General features: G+C 41.8%; 1 protein-coding gene across 8 annotated transcripts in view; it reads right to left on the bottom strand.

Annotated features, from left to right (window-relative positions):
- Nucleotides 1-2,983: 2,983 nt before the first annotated feature.
- Nucleotides 2,984-17,302, bottom strand: part of ntng1a (netrin g1a) — a 96,705-nt gene continuing 82,386 nt past the window's right edge. The window contains exons 6-10 of one of the 8 annotated variants that reach the window (XM_084034082.1): nt 15,023-15,067; nt 13,908-13,967; nt 12,236-12,403; nt 9,933-10,067; nt 2,984-4,657 (exon numbers count right to left, since the gene is read on the bottom strand). In XM_084034082.1, coding sequence (XP_083890208.1) covers nt 4,401-4,657; nt 9,933-10,067; nt 12,236-12,403; nt 13,908-13,967; nt 15,023-15,067 — 665 coding nt within the window. In that variant the 3' untranslated portion in view covers nt 2,984-4,400. The remainder of the gene's footprint in view (nt 4,658-9,932; nt 10,068-12,235; nt 12,404-13,907; nt 13,968-15,022; nt 15,068-17,302) is intronic. The other 7 variants (XM_084034084.1, XM_084034085.1, XM_084034083.1 and 4 more) reach the window with 7 other exon arrangements.

Raw genomic sequence — 17,302 nt, 5'->3', positions numbered from 1 at the left:
AGGCCTCCTCCTCTCTACGCAGCTGCTACGGCTGGCAGATGGCTAGCTGAGCTAGCATAACGGCTGCCGTTCTCATTCTTGAGAACCAAGGAAGCATCAGATGGAAGTTTTCCTCACAAGCTAATGGAAATAGCCTCAAGTCCCTGCAAGAGTGAGGCATTAGGTTTCCTCTAGCGACGGAGATACACGAGAACTCGGAGTGCTTTGCATGTTAGGCGACAGAACGAACAACAACAAAGTCCACCTCGACGTGTGAGGTTCGTGTTTTCTAGAGAAGTTGTGCTCCTGGGTTTGACGCTCACCTTTTGTCTGCATTGTCCCCTTAAGCTACGGTGGCTTGTGAGTGACACAAACAGTTGTTGCTTTGGAGAATTTGAGCTAATTACAGCGTAGAGCCAAAGAAACATTCACTGCCTCCGTCGCTGAAATGCCTTTGTTGAGTCTTTGATTCCCCCCCGCCACACTGTTTTTGCCAAAGGGCAGGAATAAAAAAAATAAAAAAAAGTCATTTCCAAGCACATTACGTGGGGGGAGATAATCGCGTGGTGGCGGAGGGTTTGCTCTGAGGTATTTCAGTGATGCTTCATGGTTGGGTCAGTCAACAGCTGCTGGAGGTGAGATATCTGGGATGAAGTCCTCTCCCCAAACGGCACCAACTCTATTTTAATTCTCCACGCAGCATGGTGCGTTGACACCTGGGCTGAACACATGGTTAAAATTAGGGCCACTGCAGGGGACCTTGACAAACAAGTGACTTTAACTGAAAGTATCAGGACGTCTCTGGAGTCAAACACTTGTCACACAGCAATGGTGCAGGAGTTTTGTTTTAGTGTGTGTTATCTTTGAGTTGTCTGTTTTAAATGTCGTTGCATGTAATGCAAAGGGTCAATGGTGGCATTTATAAAGCAGTTTTCGGAAGAATGATGTGAGCCATCTGCTTCAGTACTGTATGCAATGGAATAATCAGTATTGTCATCTTTATGTCAATACCATATATTGACAATATATGAATAAAGATTATATATAATAATATAGATAATACATGTTTGAAACTTGTTTTTAATAAATAACTTTTGAAAAGAAATCCCAGCATTTAGAAGCCAATCTCTAAATCCAGTGAAATAAAACAGATTTCAATTAAAGGTGCTGCAGCTCACTGATGATTTTGATGTTTTGAATGTATTTGGATTTGGGGATTTGGTGCCTCTGGATCAGACACAAACACAAATATGGAAAATGGAAAGCAATCAATTTGGGCCAAACCTGTGGGCGTCATCAGCTGTGGAGGTATTTTCATATTTTGGGCAGCTATATGCACAATTATTCAAGACATTTGATAACAGGTTGCCAGATTTGATTCCATGACATAATAATGAGGACAGTTCTAATTGCAACAATATATATTTTATTTAGTCAACTGTTCTGGGAAGGAAGCAAACTTACATGAACGTGTTTATCTTCCAGATCAAGTTTCATTGCCTTCTCTTTGTGACACTAGAACTGGGTACATTAGGGGAAGGAAAAGGTGATCTCAGCAGCTTAATACAGTCCTGTTTAGAACAAATTAGCTTTTAGTGTAATAAATAGTCCTAAATACGTAATTTTTTTTCTGAGTCAAACTTAATAAAACCCCCAGACAGAATGCAGTCTGTTTAGCCGAAGCAGCCACTTGAATATTTCAGGTTATGGATGAACTGTCGAGTCTGACGATACCCACTATATAAACTTTGAACACAGGCTCTCCAGGAGACATCGATAGTTGTAAATATTTAATTCGGTGCCCCCCGACAATGCATGCCACTGAAACAAATCTTTACCAGATTGAATTCAAGATAAATAGCACGGAAATATCACCAAAGCTGATACACAGATTTCCATGCCGTTGTTTTGTCAGCCGGGCCTTGTTGGGGGCTTCTGTTCCACGGGTTGCGTGTTAGGTTATCCGACGTGTCAGCACTTCTTAAGCAGCACCTCAAGTGTTTGTCACATATTATATGTGCACTTTTTAATTAGTCAAAGAATGCAAAGGCTCTCCAAGTACCTGGAGTGTTTTTTTATTAAAAGCCATAAAATAAGGTTTCTGAAGAGCTGCCGCAGCAGATCCACGCTGACCCTCCTCTGCACAACAAACTAGAGAAAATACTTTATATTATGTGTACGTAAAACATCAAACACATTAAATCATAATTTAGCCTCAGCATGCAGCTGTAGGATGAAAAGAAGTTAACAACAAATACATTGTTTATTCCACTATATTTCCATATGATGTCCTCTAAAGGGATTATTTCACAGGTCTGTGATATTATAAGTACTACTATTACTATACTACTCGCTTTGAATTGCATTGACTTCTCCTTTTACAATGTGTTTCATCAGTATTTGTCCTTTGGCTTATGGTGTTTTATGTTAAGCGTTTTGAATTGCCTTGATGCTGAAATGTGCTGCATAAATAAACTTTCTGTACAACTCTGACTACTACTACTTTAACTTCTTCTAGTACTCATTTCACTACAACAACAACTACCACTACTACTACTCATAATAGAAATAAACGTTTCCTGGAATTAACTACAGTATGTCAATTGGGGCAAATGATAGATAATAAGAATGTCCTTTTGAGAAAAGCTGCATCTAAACCCAGGTTTATTATTTATTTATTTATTCATTGAAACTTTATTCTCTATATGTTGAATTGAATGGTGCCAATAGACAATAATACATTTCTGCATGTTGGGCTGACCTGCTATATACCAACTAAATGACTCTAGGTTACTCCATCATGAACATGTCTCTGTTATCACTTTAGTTGGTATCACTGGTAGAACATGTATTGAATTTGGTTTGCAGATACTTAAAATGAAAACTCCTTAACCCAATCAGGACATTCCTTCTTCCATCTGTGACCATTCACACATCAGTTCAAACTAAATTACATTACATACCTACCTCCATCAACAAATGATCACACACATTTTTATTTTTAAACTTTTATTCACTTAAATTCTCAAGTGTTAAAGCAAGAACAAAAACATTTATAATGTCCTTTGGTGGGATTTTTATTACACTTTATTAATACTGTATATGTAAACTGATATTCTTTGATGCCAGCACGTTGCCAATACAAAGGAAAATCAACTGCACAACTAAAAGAAATATTAACAAATAAAATAATTGAACGAAAGAAATTGCTTCTGCATTTGGATGTTTTAAATAGGTACATTAAAGGTTGCCTTTTTTCAATCACAGTTCGGCAAAGATACAAAAGGACTACATGACTCTTTTTTTTTTGTTTGCTCAGTCGAGAAAAGAACTTGCAAATACACCGATGGTTTTCTATGCACTTCTCCTCCGCTTAGGTGAAAACTATCCTCGGACCATGATCGTAGGGAGCGTGGCGGCGCGGAGATAGAAAAGAATCAGACGGCTTTATTGGAGTATCTTTTTGCAAGAGTGGAAAGGAAGGGGACGGGAAGAGGGGTCTTACACATGTGCATCACTAACATCGGACAAAAGAATCTTTCAACCAACAAGGGTTTACAGAGTAACGTTCACGAAAGCACAGGTCTGTGGAAGCATGGTGAGGGGGGGTCGGGATCGGAGGGAAGGGGAGGAGGATGAACAGGAGGGAGGATGAGATAGAGCTCGAAGGGGAGACAGAAAGCTAGAGAGGGGTCGACGTGTGCAAGGGGGTTTTGTGTCACAAAGTGGCAGTCCGGACAGATTTCCTTCCATCCACAATGCACTGACAGCAAAGAATGCTTCCTGTGTTTGCTCCTCTCTGTGTTTGTCGTCGTGTTGAAGTGTAGCGGTTGTGTTTCAGAGGCCGATCGCTCGGCCATTCAGCGGGGACGGTTTCTTTGAGATTCCTTCAGCGTCAGTCCAGCCAACATTAACTCGCAGAAGCGTCCCGGGGGGGATCGGCGGCCACCGCCGGCTGGTTCGAGAGCTGATTGGTCGCAGTTGTTGTTGCCGTGGCAATAAGAGGGGAAGTGAACGAGTCTGTCATCTTCGGTTATCCCTTCACAAACTGGAAGGAGCTCAAGTACCTGGTATGGCTTAGAAGGGGAGGGGGGGGTCTCATTGTTCTTTGCACATTTTACTCTTATTAGGCTCTTTTTTTCATAGTATCTGGCATTTTTAGAAGTATATGTTTTTTTTTTCATTTCTATATATTCTTTGAAATTAAATGAAAAGTTTTTGCACTCATTTGTCGGGCACATTCCCTTTATCGTCAGCGCGAGTGTCCATTGAGTCTGGCGGCGGAGAAGCTCAGTACAGTACAGTCCCGAAAGCTCATGGTTGTTCTTTTTTAATGGTTGTTGATTATTTGAAAGGGGGGATGGGGAGGTTAGAGTGGAGGAGGTGGGGAGTCTCTCCCTCCCACCAGGTCATGGGTCTCTTTAGAGCACGGCGGGCCAGCAGGAGGCCTCTCTCAGCAGCGCTGACCCCAGCAGCAGCAGCAGCAGCAGCCTGGGGGGTGATGGAGGCGTCAGGGGGGCCTGGCCCGAATCGGGGCCCCTGCAGCCACCCAGCTCCGACTTGCAGCGGGGGTTCTCACACAGCAGACCTGAGAAGTCTGGGGTGCAGCTGCAGCGGACATTGTTGACACACACTCCGCCATTTTGGCAGCGCAACAGCTCGCTGTCACACACCCGAGCTGCGGTGGGAGCAATGCAAAGACAGGAGAGAGGAGTGAGAATCAAACATGCAATACGTTTTTGGGTGACACATTACTTGAAGTGTATTGTGCTGCATCAAATGCATATCGTGATCAAATTTAATTCATTTCACAATATTAATTTATCTTCTCAGCTGCAACTTTAAAATGAAGACGATCCCTGCGGGGATTCTGTCAAATGAAAAACTCACAAAATGTTTTCAAGTAAAGTGTCACCGCATTTCATTCCAGATTTGATTTAGCTTTACTTTCAGAGGAATAGTTGAACATTTTAGGAAATGGGCTTATTCGATTAGTTAGATAATAACTTATCTTCTGCTATTTGCCAACAGCTTCATATAAACATTACAGATGTAAAAAGCAAAGATTTCTCAAAATGTTGAACTATTGCTTCAACATGTTATTATGTGAATTTGCAAAAAACAAACAAAAAACAAAACATAAGACATATAAATCAACTAATCTTTAAGGGAAACAGTGCATGCATCCTAATTACATCAGGTAAAATCAGCCTATATAAAGTTAGTAATGTTAGTATAAACCTTTGGGTAAAAGCACACGTTAAAGCCACTGTTTGTTTTTTTTTTTTATATTATTGCCCCCCCCCGTGGTAGTAAAAATACATTTATTTTCACGAGGATCGTCTCATTTTTTTTCCAACTAAAAATGTGTGCCATCATGATAATTTTTGGATGATGGCATGATTACATACAACATTCCAACATAGTGGCTTCAAATGGTCCTCATCACATCTAATATTCTAGTTTGTGGTGATGACAAAACTTCTATACTTCAACTTCAAGAATTTAGTACCACCTTACATATGTTCACATTTTTATGTGCAGATTTTTTCTCATAAAAACAAAAGATAAATCCTCTAAAACTTCACATCCTCCTATAATAATACATGAGATGCAATTGAAGACAAAGGCATGTTTAAAAGTAACAGAAGAAGATCATCTTTTGTTCCCTATTTATCCTTAAGATTTCATTAATAACAATGTTGATTAGAGTGCCGTCCCATCAGCAATGTTGCTGCACAGAAATCCTCAAAGCCTGACAGGCTTCCCCCCAAACAGCACTGTCTTTCCACAAACTGAACGTCAGGTGAAAATTGGTGTATATTTAGAGCTGGGACACCGAGGCCACTCTATTCCCAGTGGAGGCAAGCTGTCAGGCAAGCTGGAGGCAAACAAAGCAGCGGCGCACAAACTAATAAACCAACAGAGACAAATAAACAGTGATAAACACAGGGGCCACTCCTGCCCGTTTCACTCCTTTATAGGAGTGGAAAACAATGTGGTGAGCAATCTATGAACTCTACGGGACGTAAATATCACAATAACAAATATCAGGCCTCTTTCCTAATACTCAGGATTGGATGCATGCTGTCTCCCAGGAATAGCCAAATAGGGCTTTGATGGGATGCTTGTTAAGAAACATTGACTCTGTGAATCCTATTTGTGCCCCGTCTGTTTTGTAGGAGAAAAAGGGACCCGCTGTTTGGCTCAGTAAGTTCTGCTTCAGTTCACAGCTCACCAATTACCATGCACAACTAGATCCAAATAAGACATCTGAACTTTTTTTTTTCATTTTTTCTTTATCTCCAACTGACATCAATTTCACGAGCAATTCAACCACTCAGCAGAACCTAAAGTAATGTGTCAATATATAAAACTACAATGGCGGTTTTGTTCTTTGTAAAGCTACTGTTCACTTGGTTTTCTACTCGTGGGGAGGCAGCCAAACTTGGTAAAAAAATGTCTCCTTCAAGATGACAAGGAAGATCAATGTATTAATTAAAGAATGGTGTTCGTCCCTGCGAGGCCTTGATATGATCAGCACACTGGAGAGACTCCTTTAATTAGACGATAACCTTTGATCTTCCCTCGTATCTCTCCTTGCTTTCATGACAACATGCTAACATGTTGTTTGTTTCTAAGGATATTCACAAGGGAACTGGAAGCTATGCTAAGGCTATGCTAAAGCTATGCACAGCCTTCTCCTGCACCTCAAACTAAAGGAGATGTACTTGGAAGACAATACAACCTGACTTATTTGTTACAATCTAAAAGCGCTTGAAAAGGAGCTTTCAGCAATTATACTAGTCCATATTATTGGGTAATAACAGAAGTCAGTTTGTTCATCTCCAAACCAAGTTGGTTGAATTGTGTTGTTTTAGCTACAACTACTTTAAGCAATACTTTTCATCTTTACCAGCTAAATCCACCGACTGCTCACTTTAGCTGGTAGCCAACGAACAATAACTCCAGTGTCAAGCAAGTGCATAACGTCAGTTATGACCAACAATAGCTGTGTGTGATGTCTGAATGCTAATAGCTATCTTCGGCAGCTCTCCTCAGGTCGCATTTAGCCTCAATTTAGAACTGGTTCACTGTCTTCCAGAAAGTAGGCTAAGCCCAAATACAGCAACACATTGAAAGTGGAAAAAAGGCTTATTTCTTTTAGAAGTGGAGAGAAAGAGGTAGTTTTTAAGGCATGGCTCTTTTAGAAATGAAACTGTGTCAGCAGGTTCCAGTCAGGAGAAGCCGCCCTTGCTAGCTTGGTAAGTATTGTGTTTAAATAGCAATAAAAAAAACACTGCTCTAAATATTAATAATGCATGATGCAACACGGCACTGCAAATTCAGTTGACTTCAACATAAAATTCAGATTCTAGCTGACCCCCAGCCTTAAAGTTGAACCCAAAGTGCTTCATTCGCTGCCCGTTAAGCAAAGCTAAAGTCTAAAATGAAACAGAGATGTAGATTTTTAAAACCAACATCAGTAGCATGTTTGTCAAATCTGTAGGCTTTAACAAGGTCCATGAGATGAAAAGTACTGTAACACTGATGGGTAAAGGCCTTTATGTTTTTAGACACTAAAGATGGGTATGCTAAAGCTGAGACTTGTGTTGGAAGCCTGAAAACTCATTTGAGGGAGGATGAAATCTTCTCCGAGCTAGCACCTTTATCTCTCTCCAATCTCTCACATTAACCATTTCTCCAGCATGTAAACAGAGCCGGCACAGGCAGTAAATGACAAGATTTGTAGCGTTTGCTTTTGATATGAGTGATAATATTTAGAGAGGGGACCAATGAACTAGGTGTGCCTGTCTGGGACTGTGATGTGTTTGACGAGAGATTTGAGTTTTAATTGCATTCTTCTGTGTGCATGCAGATGGAGTCTTGTCCACATAAATACGACGGCAGCGGCGAGGCAAGGGGAGGTCAAGACTGAGAAGTTTTCAAACTATTTCTGTCGAGGAATAACTCAAGAATGAATAGTTCCTTTGGCAGGCGATATTTCAGGGGTTTGCCATTCTAAACTTTGTGTAGGAACCTGTCATGCAGCTAATATAAGATCAAATTCACCTCAAAACAGCTATGGCTATCTTCCACTTTGGACCCAAGTGTTGTTAAAGTTATTTCTTTTTTTATTCCCATGGAAAACTGGCTTCTTAAGTTATTGCCATCTACAACAATACATGGACAGAGGCAGAAATAGTTGCTAGTAGGAGGTCCTATCATAGAGCACACAACTATAATATTTACTTCCTCCATTTCTCACTCAACAACGTCGGGAAGTCAGTGACGACAAGAGGAGAATCTTCGAGACACAGAGCCACACGAATGTCTCACTGTCGTTGAAATATTTCAACTTGTGTGAAGTCGTCCATGTAATCACGTCCTTTTACATTTTACATTATCAAGTGTTTTCTTAAAGCTGTCGTTGTGACGACGGAAAGCTTGAGGCTTAAAAGTTCTGAGAACATACAAATACTTCACACAACAATGCTTGTTTGATTTTCTAATCATTACTAATCCGACAAATAATCTACTCCGTGCTCTGTGACTTCCCATCTGTTTTTAGTCGGCCATGCATGGATGACGTTTTCTTTTTTACATTGAACAACTGCTGTCGTACTGCTCATCACTGTCACTGTTCCACTGAGCAGCGAGTTATATGTATTTATCATATAATGGCATGTGACTGTTTCACCTTTAGTGAAATACCACATTTTAAATAAAATGTGGTATTTTATTTATTATTTTTTTAACATCGACTAATATTCTAGCTAAATTACGGAAGCCCTCATTGTTTTGTGCCAATGGCCAAGAAAGTATTTGAAGCTGATTGGATGAATGCGTCATAGGAAGCAGATATAACACCAATTGTGAGATGTTGCAATGTTGAGGCACCTTACTTAGACGCCTTCGTTAGCCAGAACAGAGATTAATGTTGGGCTACAGGAGGAAGGCAAACAGATGTCCCCACCGCATGGAAAAGGTCTATAAATCAGACGCATTGTAATCACAGTGGCACTAAGATCTTTGACCATGGTTGCTAAAATGCTAATCAGCAGCAATTATTAGCTGGTTTGACGATAAGTTACATCATTTTTCAGCCAGCACAAGACAACGATGAAAAGGCCAACTCATCTGTAACCAAACTGCAAGTGCATTAGTCAAACAATATGCAGCATAAACAGCATTTTCAACAGTCATTTTGGATCTGAAAGTTCTTTCTTTTATCCTTCCACGTGAAGTGTGTACTTTATTACGACTACCTCCTTTGTCAGCCAAGTTTGACTTGAGAGAAAAAAACTGAAAGATTGGGTGACATTTGGAAACAAATGACTACATGGGGTGCATTGCAAAATGACCAGGGGAAATATAAACGTTAGACAGAAATAAATGGGCGTGAAATCAAAATGACCTGCATTCTCCTTTGAAAAATGTTAGTGTTGGATGACATTGTCCCGTTGTGGACTGGCGAGGGGGTGATGTTACTCAAACAGATCACAGGCAGCCTGTCAAGCAGTCACTATTGACTCAGCTGTTGTTTGGTTGGGGTACAACGTAACTGAGCTGGATAACTGAGTTACCGAGCTGCATGCTGCTGCCGTGCCATTGCCTTCTCTCTATTGGAGCCATATGCAGAGCACCTGCTGATACAACATCGTTAACTCGGCTGCAGCAAGTGCGAAATGCAGGTTCCGTTAGTGAGTTAGCTCTTCGTGGGTTGAGTTAGCTCATGTCATGGGTTAGATCTGTATTTGTCAAGGCAGCTGGACGGTGCTGGGCATGTGAAGCACATTCTTCCAGGCAAAGCTCAGGAATCACTCAAAGGGAGAGAGAGAGAGAGAGAGAGAGAGAGAGAGAGAGAGAGAGAGAGAGAGAGAGAGAGAGAGAGAGAGAGAGAGAGAGAGAACAGTTGTGAGCTGCGTGGGGAGGTTTGTGGTTCTACTTACATTTGCAGCCATCGTCCCACAAATAGCCGGGTAGACACTGCTGACACTTAGGCCCTGTAGTGCCCTCCTTACATATACAAAATCCTGTGCCATTACAGCGATCACTGACTGAGCCATAGGGATTACAATTACACTCTGGAAAAACAAGACACACACATACACACACAGGCTGGAAACAGGGTTTCGTCTGGGATTTTCACAACTCGGACCACGTTCCTCGAGCTCCATTATAAGCTGAACTATTACAACAAGCTGCGTGCTTATTTGTTTTACCTGCTCACAAATATAGATAGATTTAAAGACTCATACAGAAAAAGATGCTACCATTTCAACTTTAATGGAGACGGAATGAGAAAAGAATGGCTGACGCTAGATGCATGAAAGTTTTGTATTCATTACAGCATATCTGTTAATATTATAGAAATTATTTGAATGTTATATAGCTATACAACGTGCAATGAGCAAATATGCAAGGCATTATCAATAGCTTTGATTTAAGATGAACAAAGTAAGCTAATCTGCACATGCCTTTCTAATATCTGATTCATTCACACAGGTACAGATAGAAAAAGATGAAAAGAAGAGAGAGGAAATGTGGTGCGTGGGTATCAGATGGATAATAGCGAGAAACAAAGACAAAGGGTGAATGTTTCAGAAGAATGAGAGTAGAGCACATTGAAATGGGCATTGTTGTAATATGTTCTTTAATTCTCTCTGATTTTCAAATGGATGTAAATACTGTCTAACAATTTATCATAATCTTCAAAGGCCTATTTATCACAGAAGAGAATGGCCATTAGCCACAATTAAAGTATGAAAATCCTTTAAAAACCTTCTCTATAAAAAGTCCAACCTGTCAAGTCTCTGGTGTCCTACGCTCAACTGACCTTCCAGCTTTCCACAGCAACTGGAGCACTCTGCAGTCAAAGTGACACCTATTTTGACAGTCCCTGACCATCACATTGCACCTTCTGTGGCTGTGCTGGCTGCACGCGGCTGCACCCGAGTGACATCGGGGGGGTCAGGCAGGAGGAGAGAGGTGACGGCAAGTGACAAACGGGGGAGGGGGTTGGGGTCAGAGGGAGGCAGGGTGACGGCGCGGCGAGTGTGGCACAAGGTAATGCCTCAATGACTCTTACTGCCTTGTGACGGGATTCAGCTGCTACTCTTGAGGCCATTTCACGTATATGACATATGCACTTGCGTGGCACTTCTGACTGGTGGTGTGACTTCCCTGCGACATTTCGCTCAGAACTCCTGTTGCTTGTCAGACTCGCCCCTCAGGACTCACACATGCACCTGGCACCGAGCACTGAGAACTCACTACAAATTCTTGCTAAAGAATCCAAATGGGAACCAAACTATCGCCTTAGGAACTATGTGAAATGCAATTCTCTCTTTTTTTTTACACACTTTTAAATGTAAGAAAAACAGATGATGCAGTGTATGAATGCCTTCATAAAGGTCATGGACAAAATAACAGAAACACCTGATGGAAATGGCCTTTTAACTTTGACATCAGAAAGGTGATCTACCTTCACAGGTGAGTCATATTAATGAGGTTACAAGCTAGTCAGTAAAATGACATGTCCCTCAAGAATGGTATTGTTACTGAGGATGGTATTTTAGGAAATATTAGCATAAAGATGGGAAACAGAAGGCTAGCATGGCACTATCAGATCACTTGTACAATTCAGTGTTTGTACAGATTAAACAGAGGACATGTAATGTGTGAATTAAGAAACTAAGTGCTGGTGAGCAGATTTTGTTACCTGTGGATCCAGGATAGCGGTTTCCCTTGTGTCCAAACACTGACATGAGACTATTTAAGGTGTTTCCCTTAGTTTGTGCACGTTTTAACTCTTCAAATCTATTTCCAAATCACATATTACAGCTTTAAACCAATGCTAGGCTATGCCCCTTAAATACACTCTAGTAGCTAGAAACTAACTGTTAGTCACTATATTAATAAATATGAGCTAGCAGCTAGCTAACTGTAATAGTATATCAACCCCAAATCAGTCTACAGTTATTAAAACCATGACTCGACTATGATCAATCATTATGATAGCGTGTGTCTGACTAATGCTGAAGGACGGGTGTCCTCCATAAAACATTGTGTAAAAAGCAGAAGAAGCGAAACAGGAAGATGCGGACACCACTGAAATACATGGAGGGTGATGAAGCAGTGATGGGGGGGTGAAGATGAGATTTTCTCTGGTGACAAGTCAAGACAGGAGGTGAGGCGAGGAAAGGTATGTGAAAGCAAGGTGTCGGTGACCGGGGCCAGATGGGGGACTGACCTATGCACACATTTTCATCTTCCAGCTCTGCCGAGGTATTGCGGTAGAAGCCCAGCTTGCATAGCTGGCAGTGTTGGCCCCTAGTGTTGTGCTTACAGCTCACGCAAATGACGGTGTTTAGCAGCTCGATGTAGCTGCATCGGTTGGAGTGGCCGAAGCATTCGCAGTCTTGCAAAGAAAGTGTGAGGGGGAGAAAGAGAGAGAGAGAGGAAAAGAAAGAAAGGGAGAGACGCGGTAGGGAGGGTTGGCATTGTTGCTGCGAGTGCTACGGCGGTGGGGTTAGCAAGAGTTTGAGCGAGGCACCATGGCATGCAAGCTTAAACATGGAGACTGCGTTGTGAGGGAGGACATGTTGGGAAAGTAATGAGCGGGTTAGGGTAACTCATGATTAGTCTGACATGGGCACAGCCAGAGTTAGAAGACATCACATAAAAAAGCACGGCGTTAGTCGGAGTCAAAGAGGTCACATCACTTCAAACACACCACAAGACGAGGCGAGGAAGACTCCGGCATGATGACACAGAGACACGGTCACAACGGGAACACCACACAGCGCCAGGTGGGTCAAACCATGAATGAAATGGATCTTCACAGGGAATGGTGTTGGGAAGTTTGGTAATTGTTGTGTAGTTGATCTCCTGAACGTCATGGACCATATGGTTGGAGGTAAGGGATGACACTTTCAATGGCGCTTCATATACCCTAAGTATTGAAATACAATTACACATTTGAGGAACCCTTTGGTCATCCACACATATTTCCAAATTGGCCGATGTGTTGTTTTTAAAGGCTCATACAACCCAACTTATACTAAGAGTAGACACTGGCAGAGTCATGCTAAATTAGATATATGGAGTTGTAGTCTGTGATACTCACTGGCAGCACTGGCCTTAAGGGGTGCATGATGGGAGGGGTGTAGCCCCAGCTCGGTTCTCTCTAAGTGAGGATCAGTCTGCCACGCTGAGTGACCACTGACACCACATGTCACGGCGTAGACAGATGTGACCCTTAAGCCTCACTGGCAGCCACTTGGACAGAAAGCCTGCGGATCCAGGGAGGGGGCTTGGCGGACGGGGCTTTCGTCCAAGGGATTGTGGTTATTAAGGATCTGTATTGAGGTCAGGTCTCTCTGTCCGGCTGCTAACAACCCGACAAGGCTTGGAAATGAAGGAAGGAGCAGCCAGTCGACTCCTCTCTACCTTTCACCTAAAGCAGAAAGTCTTGTCCGAGTGTAAGCTGAGATCTTCTACATTAGATGCCTCACTCTCACGGACATCCTCTCAGAAGACAAATAATCTCTCTTTTCCAGAAATAGGCTAAGGTCATAAATCATGCACGCGTGGGGAATAAAAATTCTCGAGTCTCGGAAACACATTTCCCAAAAATAGTTGAGTCTCAAGCACCCACTTTATTTGCACTGAAAAAGATCCGATTCCAAGGGACATTTATAGTATTTAGAAACGATTCCGTGGACGAATGAATCCTCGATGTGTAATGTACAGTGAAAGGCATCAGTCCAGATCTGAGCTGGAGATGGGAATACACAGTGCTCTAGCATTGGGTTAGTGCTGCAAGGGTTGGGGGGCTTACAGTTAAACAGAAACATCGGTTCATACAGTGAGAAGGCTTGGGTATCATCTGGGGGGGGCAATGTATGAATTCCAGCTCCTACCTCGCTTGCTGTTTGCAACGTGGACGGAGGGGGCAGTGGACAACGCAACCTGAGGAGCTACTAGACAAATTAAAAGAAGAAACAAACGAAACAAAACAACAAAAAAACATGATATTGCAATTAAACATAAAAAACATGTAACGTCAGAGACTTAAGAATACTGAGCATGCTTAATAATAAATGTAACTGTAAAAAAGAAAAAGAAAAGAAAGAAATATATGAACGATGGCATTGGGAAATCAGGAGTGACATTGCCAAGTGAAGTTGGCTGCATGTAGAAGCATCTGTTACAAATGCCTTGGATGCCGAACAATTCAAATGTTATGGTCCTTCTTTTATGCTTCATTTCATTAACAAGTGCTTTGTATAATTCAAAAGCCTCTGTGTGTGTTTCCCCAGACAGAAACTATCCCCTGACAAACTACTCTCCACCTCGGTGGAGGCCAGCCAAGAATTTTCACCCTATAAATTTGTGCACAGGAGCGTGGGCAGGGAAACTGGCTCACAGTGAACACATCAATCCCTCCATTCCTTTACGGTCATAAAACAAACAGTGGGGAAAAAAAGAAATAATAGTGCCAGCCTCCGCCATTGTGCTGGGTGACATAAGCCCCTGACACATACAGCGTGTGCGCTTGGCTGCAGTCGTGGAAACGCAGAGCTGAGTGGTTGCGTGCTAGTTGTTTGCGAGGTGGCTGCGTATCACATTTGCACTATGGATTAAGCTGAGATGAGCCGAACATCAATCTGCATAAAAACCTCTCGCTGCCGTTCTCCCCGATACGCTAAGATGGGACCGAGGAGCCCTAATTCATATCAAGTGTGTATGGATAAATGCACAGTTCACAGTTCACACATTGAGAGGATAATGTTCGCCGCTGCAGCATGTTGCCCCATGAATGCACAAGCCTCCACTGAGAAGTCAAAAATCCTTTTACATGGGCAAGAGAAGCAGGCTGAGGATAGTTTTCTTTTTTGGTTTGTCAGGAAAATAATTTGATTGGAAACGGGCTACCAAAGCGTCTTTTTCTTTCTTTTTTTGCTTCTATGCAAACACCCGGAGATAAATAAATCTGTGAAAAAACATAGTTGTTGCATTATTCTTAGATGCCTACCTTCTTTTCGGTTAGCGACACCTAGGGATGACACATTCGGCCGAACTGCGTGCAATTGAGAGAAACCAGGAGTTATTCATGTGCACTTGTGTGATGCACTTTACAGGTATTCTATGGGGGGAGGGGGGGGGCTACGTGGTAGTGCACACACACAACTGGAGACACGGACATGTCCGGCATGACTCAAATCTGTAAATCAGGAGACGGCAAATACAATGGGGCAGGGCTGACATGGACGAGCAACGAGAATGCATCCAAAGATCCAAATGAGGACATTGGAGAGACGTTGTATGTAATTTGTGTGACTCTTTACTGCGGATGTTCATGGCAATGGCAATGATGAGTGAAAAACTGAAGAAGAAAAAAGATAAAAACCCTCCTAAACTTAGTATTTAAGTCATGGTTTCTGCAAGCGGGTCTAAGCTATGTATAGCAAATTAAGAAGTTAGGGGGCATTTTGTTTAATTCATCGCATTGACTATGCAATCAATATCTAATTACAGTGTATTTCTGGTGGAGGAATAACAATGAATAAATAATGGCAGGTGTTGGGACTTGGAATGACGGACTGCTGTGGGTAGCATAACCTCATAATTACATACAAGTCCGTATTTCCGTGTCAGGGAAATACTTTGCGGTTGGAAATGGAGAGGACACAAGCAAGGGGAGGAATACGGATAAGTTTCCTCATCGCGCCCCTTCATCTCCTCACTTGATCTTTCTGTCCTTTTGCTATTGACTCTATGAATCATGCAATCTTGGGTAATTAACATCCAGCGGTGTCTTGGCAAGGAGCCGATCAACCTGACTATGTGTATCAAACACAAGACTGCTGTTAGAAATGCCTTTTTCACACAAAATAATTGTTTCTTTTTTCTTTTCTTTTTATTAAATAAAACATTAGCTTTGAGTGTGGCATGTCTAAACACTGTGAAAATCACTTTTAAGCCAACCTTACATTACCAGTCATTGATTTGAAAACTGCATGAACAAAAGACTATCATGCAGTGTCCCCTGTCTCATCGTTTTCTTTAATTTCTTTATCTCCCCCAGAAGTGTTTCACAATGGATCCTGCTGGGGAGTTCTGGCATCAGAGATGACTGCGACATCTCCAGTGGGTTAAAGGTACTTGAGTCCCACGATGAGAGGCTCTTTGAAACTGACAGATTAATGACTAAAGAGAAAAGGGGGCACACCTTATTGTCACTCAAACTCAGGTGTTTTATCTCCTAAATTGTCAAAATTCAAATTGTGCCTTTTGTTTTGTTTTAATCTGAATTTAGGTTAAGTGTTGGAGCTGTTTGCTCAAAAACCAAACCAGCTTTGAGGACACGAGCAATTAACAACACAAAGTATGCATAATCTGAGAAAAAAATAAAACACACATGAGCTAACTGCACTGTCTGGATCCATAACGTCTAATTGGTAAAATAAGTTCATTTTTAATGATTCTATGTTGGCAATTGATTAGATGTAATACACATCTGGGTTCCATTAATTACTTTGTTATGGGGAATATTCAGGTAAGGCAAGCTAAATGAGTGGTGACGAATTTTAATCAATGCCATACTCATAATGAAATGCAATCTTGCGGAGACAGAATTGTTTTTTAAAATATTAATTTCACTTTAATGGTCCGCATTAGGCAATTCTGCCCGGCTTAATCAACTTGAAATAGAATTGAGAAAAAGTCAATAAGGAATTCAATTACCTTCAAACAACAACATGAAAAGTGCTTTCTTTCTTTTTTTCCACAATAGCTTTGCTTCTAGTCCATTTAACAACCTCAAGGACCTCCTAACCTTTTTTGGTCCACGTTATTCCTGCTTGATTAATAACGCAGACATAAAAAACACTGGTGTTTGCACTGAAAACAGCCTCGTCTTCTTCAGTGTTCAGTTTGTTGGTGTCATGCCGGTTCTTTGGGAGCCTGCTGTGACAAGGCAGCCATTCGTGAAAACTCTAAATCCCTATAGGCCAATCTGGATGAGAAGTGCAGACTTTGTTTTGTCAGAGTGTACACCGCCCCAACACACACACACACACACACACACACTTATCAGCATGCACACTGTTCCCGTGAAGGATCTGAGGGCAGCCTTCGGACATGGTCCGGCCTGGTATTTGGATGAGACGGAGAGGACTGATGTGGATATGTATGCATGTATATACAGCAAATATGAGGAGCATGCACATACACACTAAGCTCTCGCCAGGCCATGCATGGAGTGGAGGCACAATTTGTAAAGGGTAGAGGGTGAGGGAGGTAAGCAGTGTGT

Source organism: Eutrigla gurnardus, assembly GCF_963514095.1.
Source record: "Eutrigla gurnardus genome assembly, chromosome: 18".
Taxonomy (NCBI): Eukaryota; Metazoa; Chordata; class Actinopteri; order Perciformes; family Triglidae; genus Eutrigla; species Eutrigla gurnardus.
Note: the sequence above shows the minus strand (reverse complement) of the source record. Positions and strands in the feature narration are given on the sequence as shown.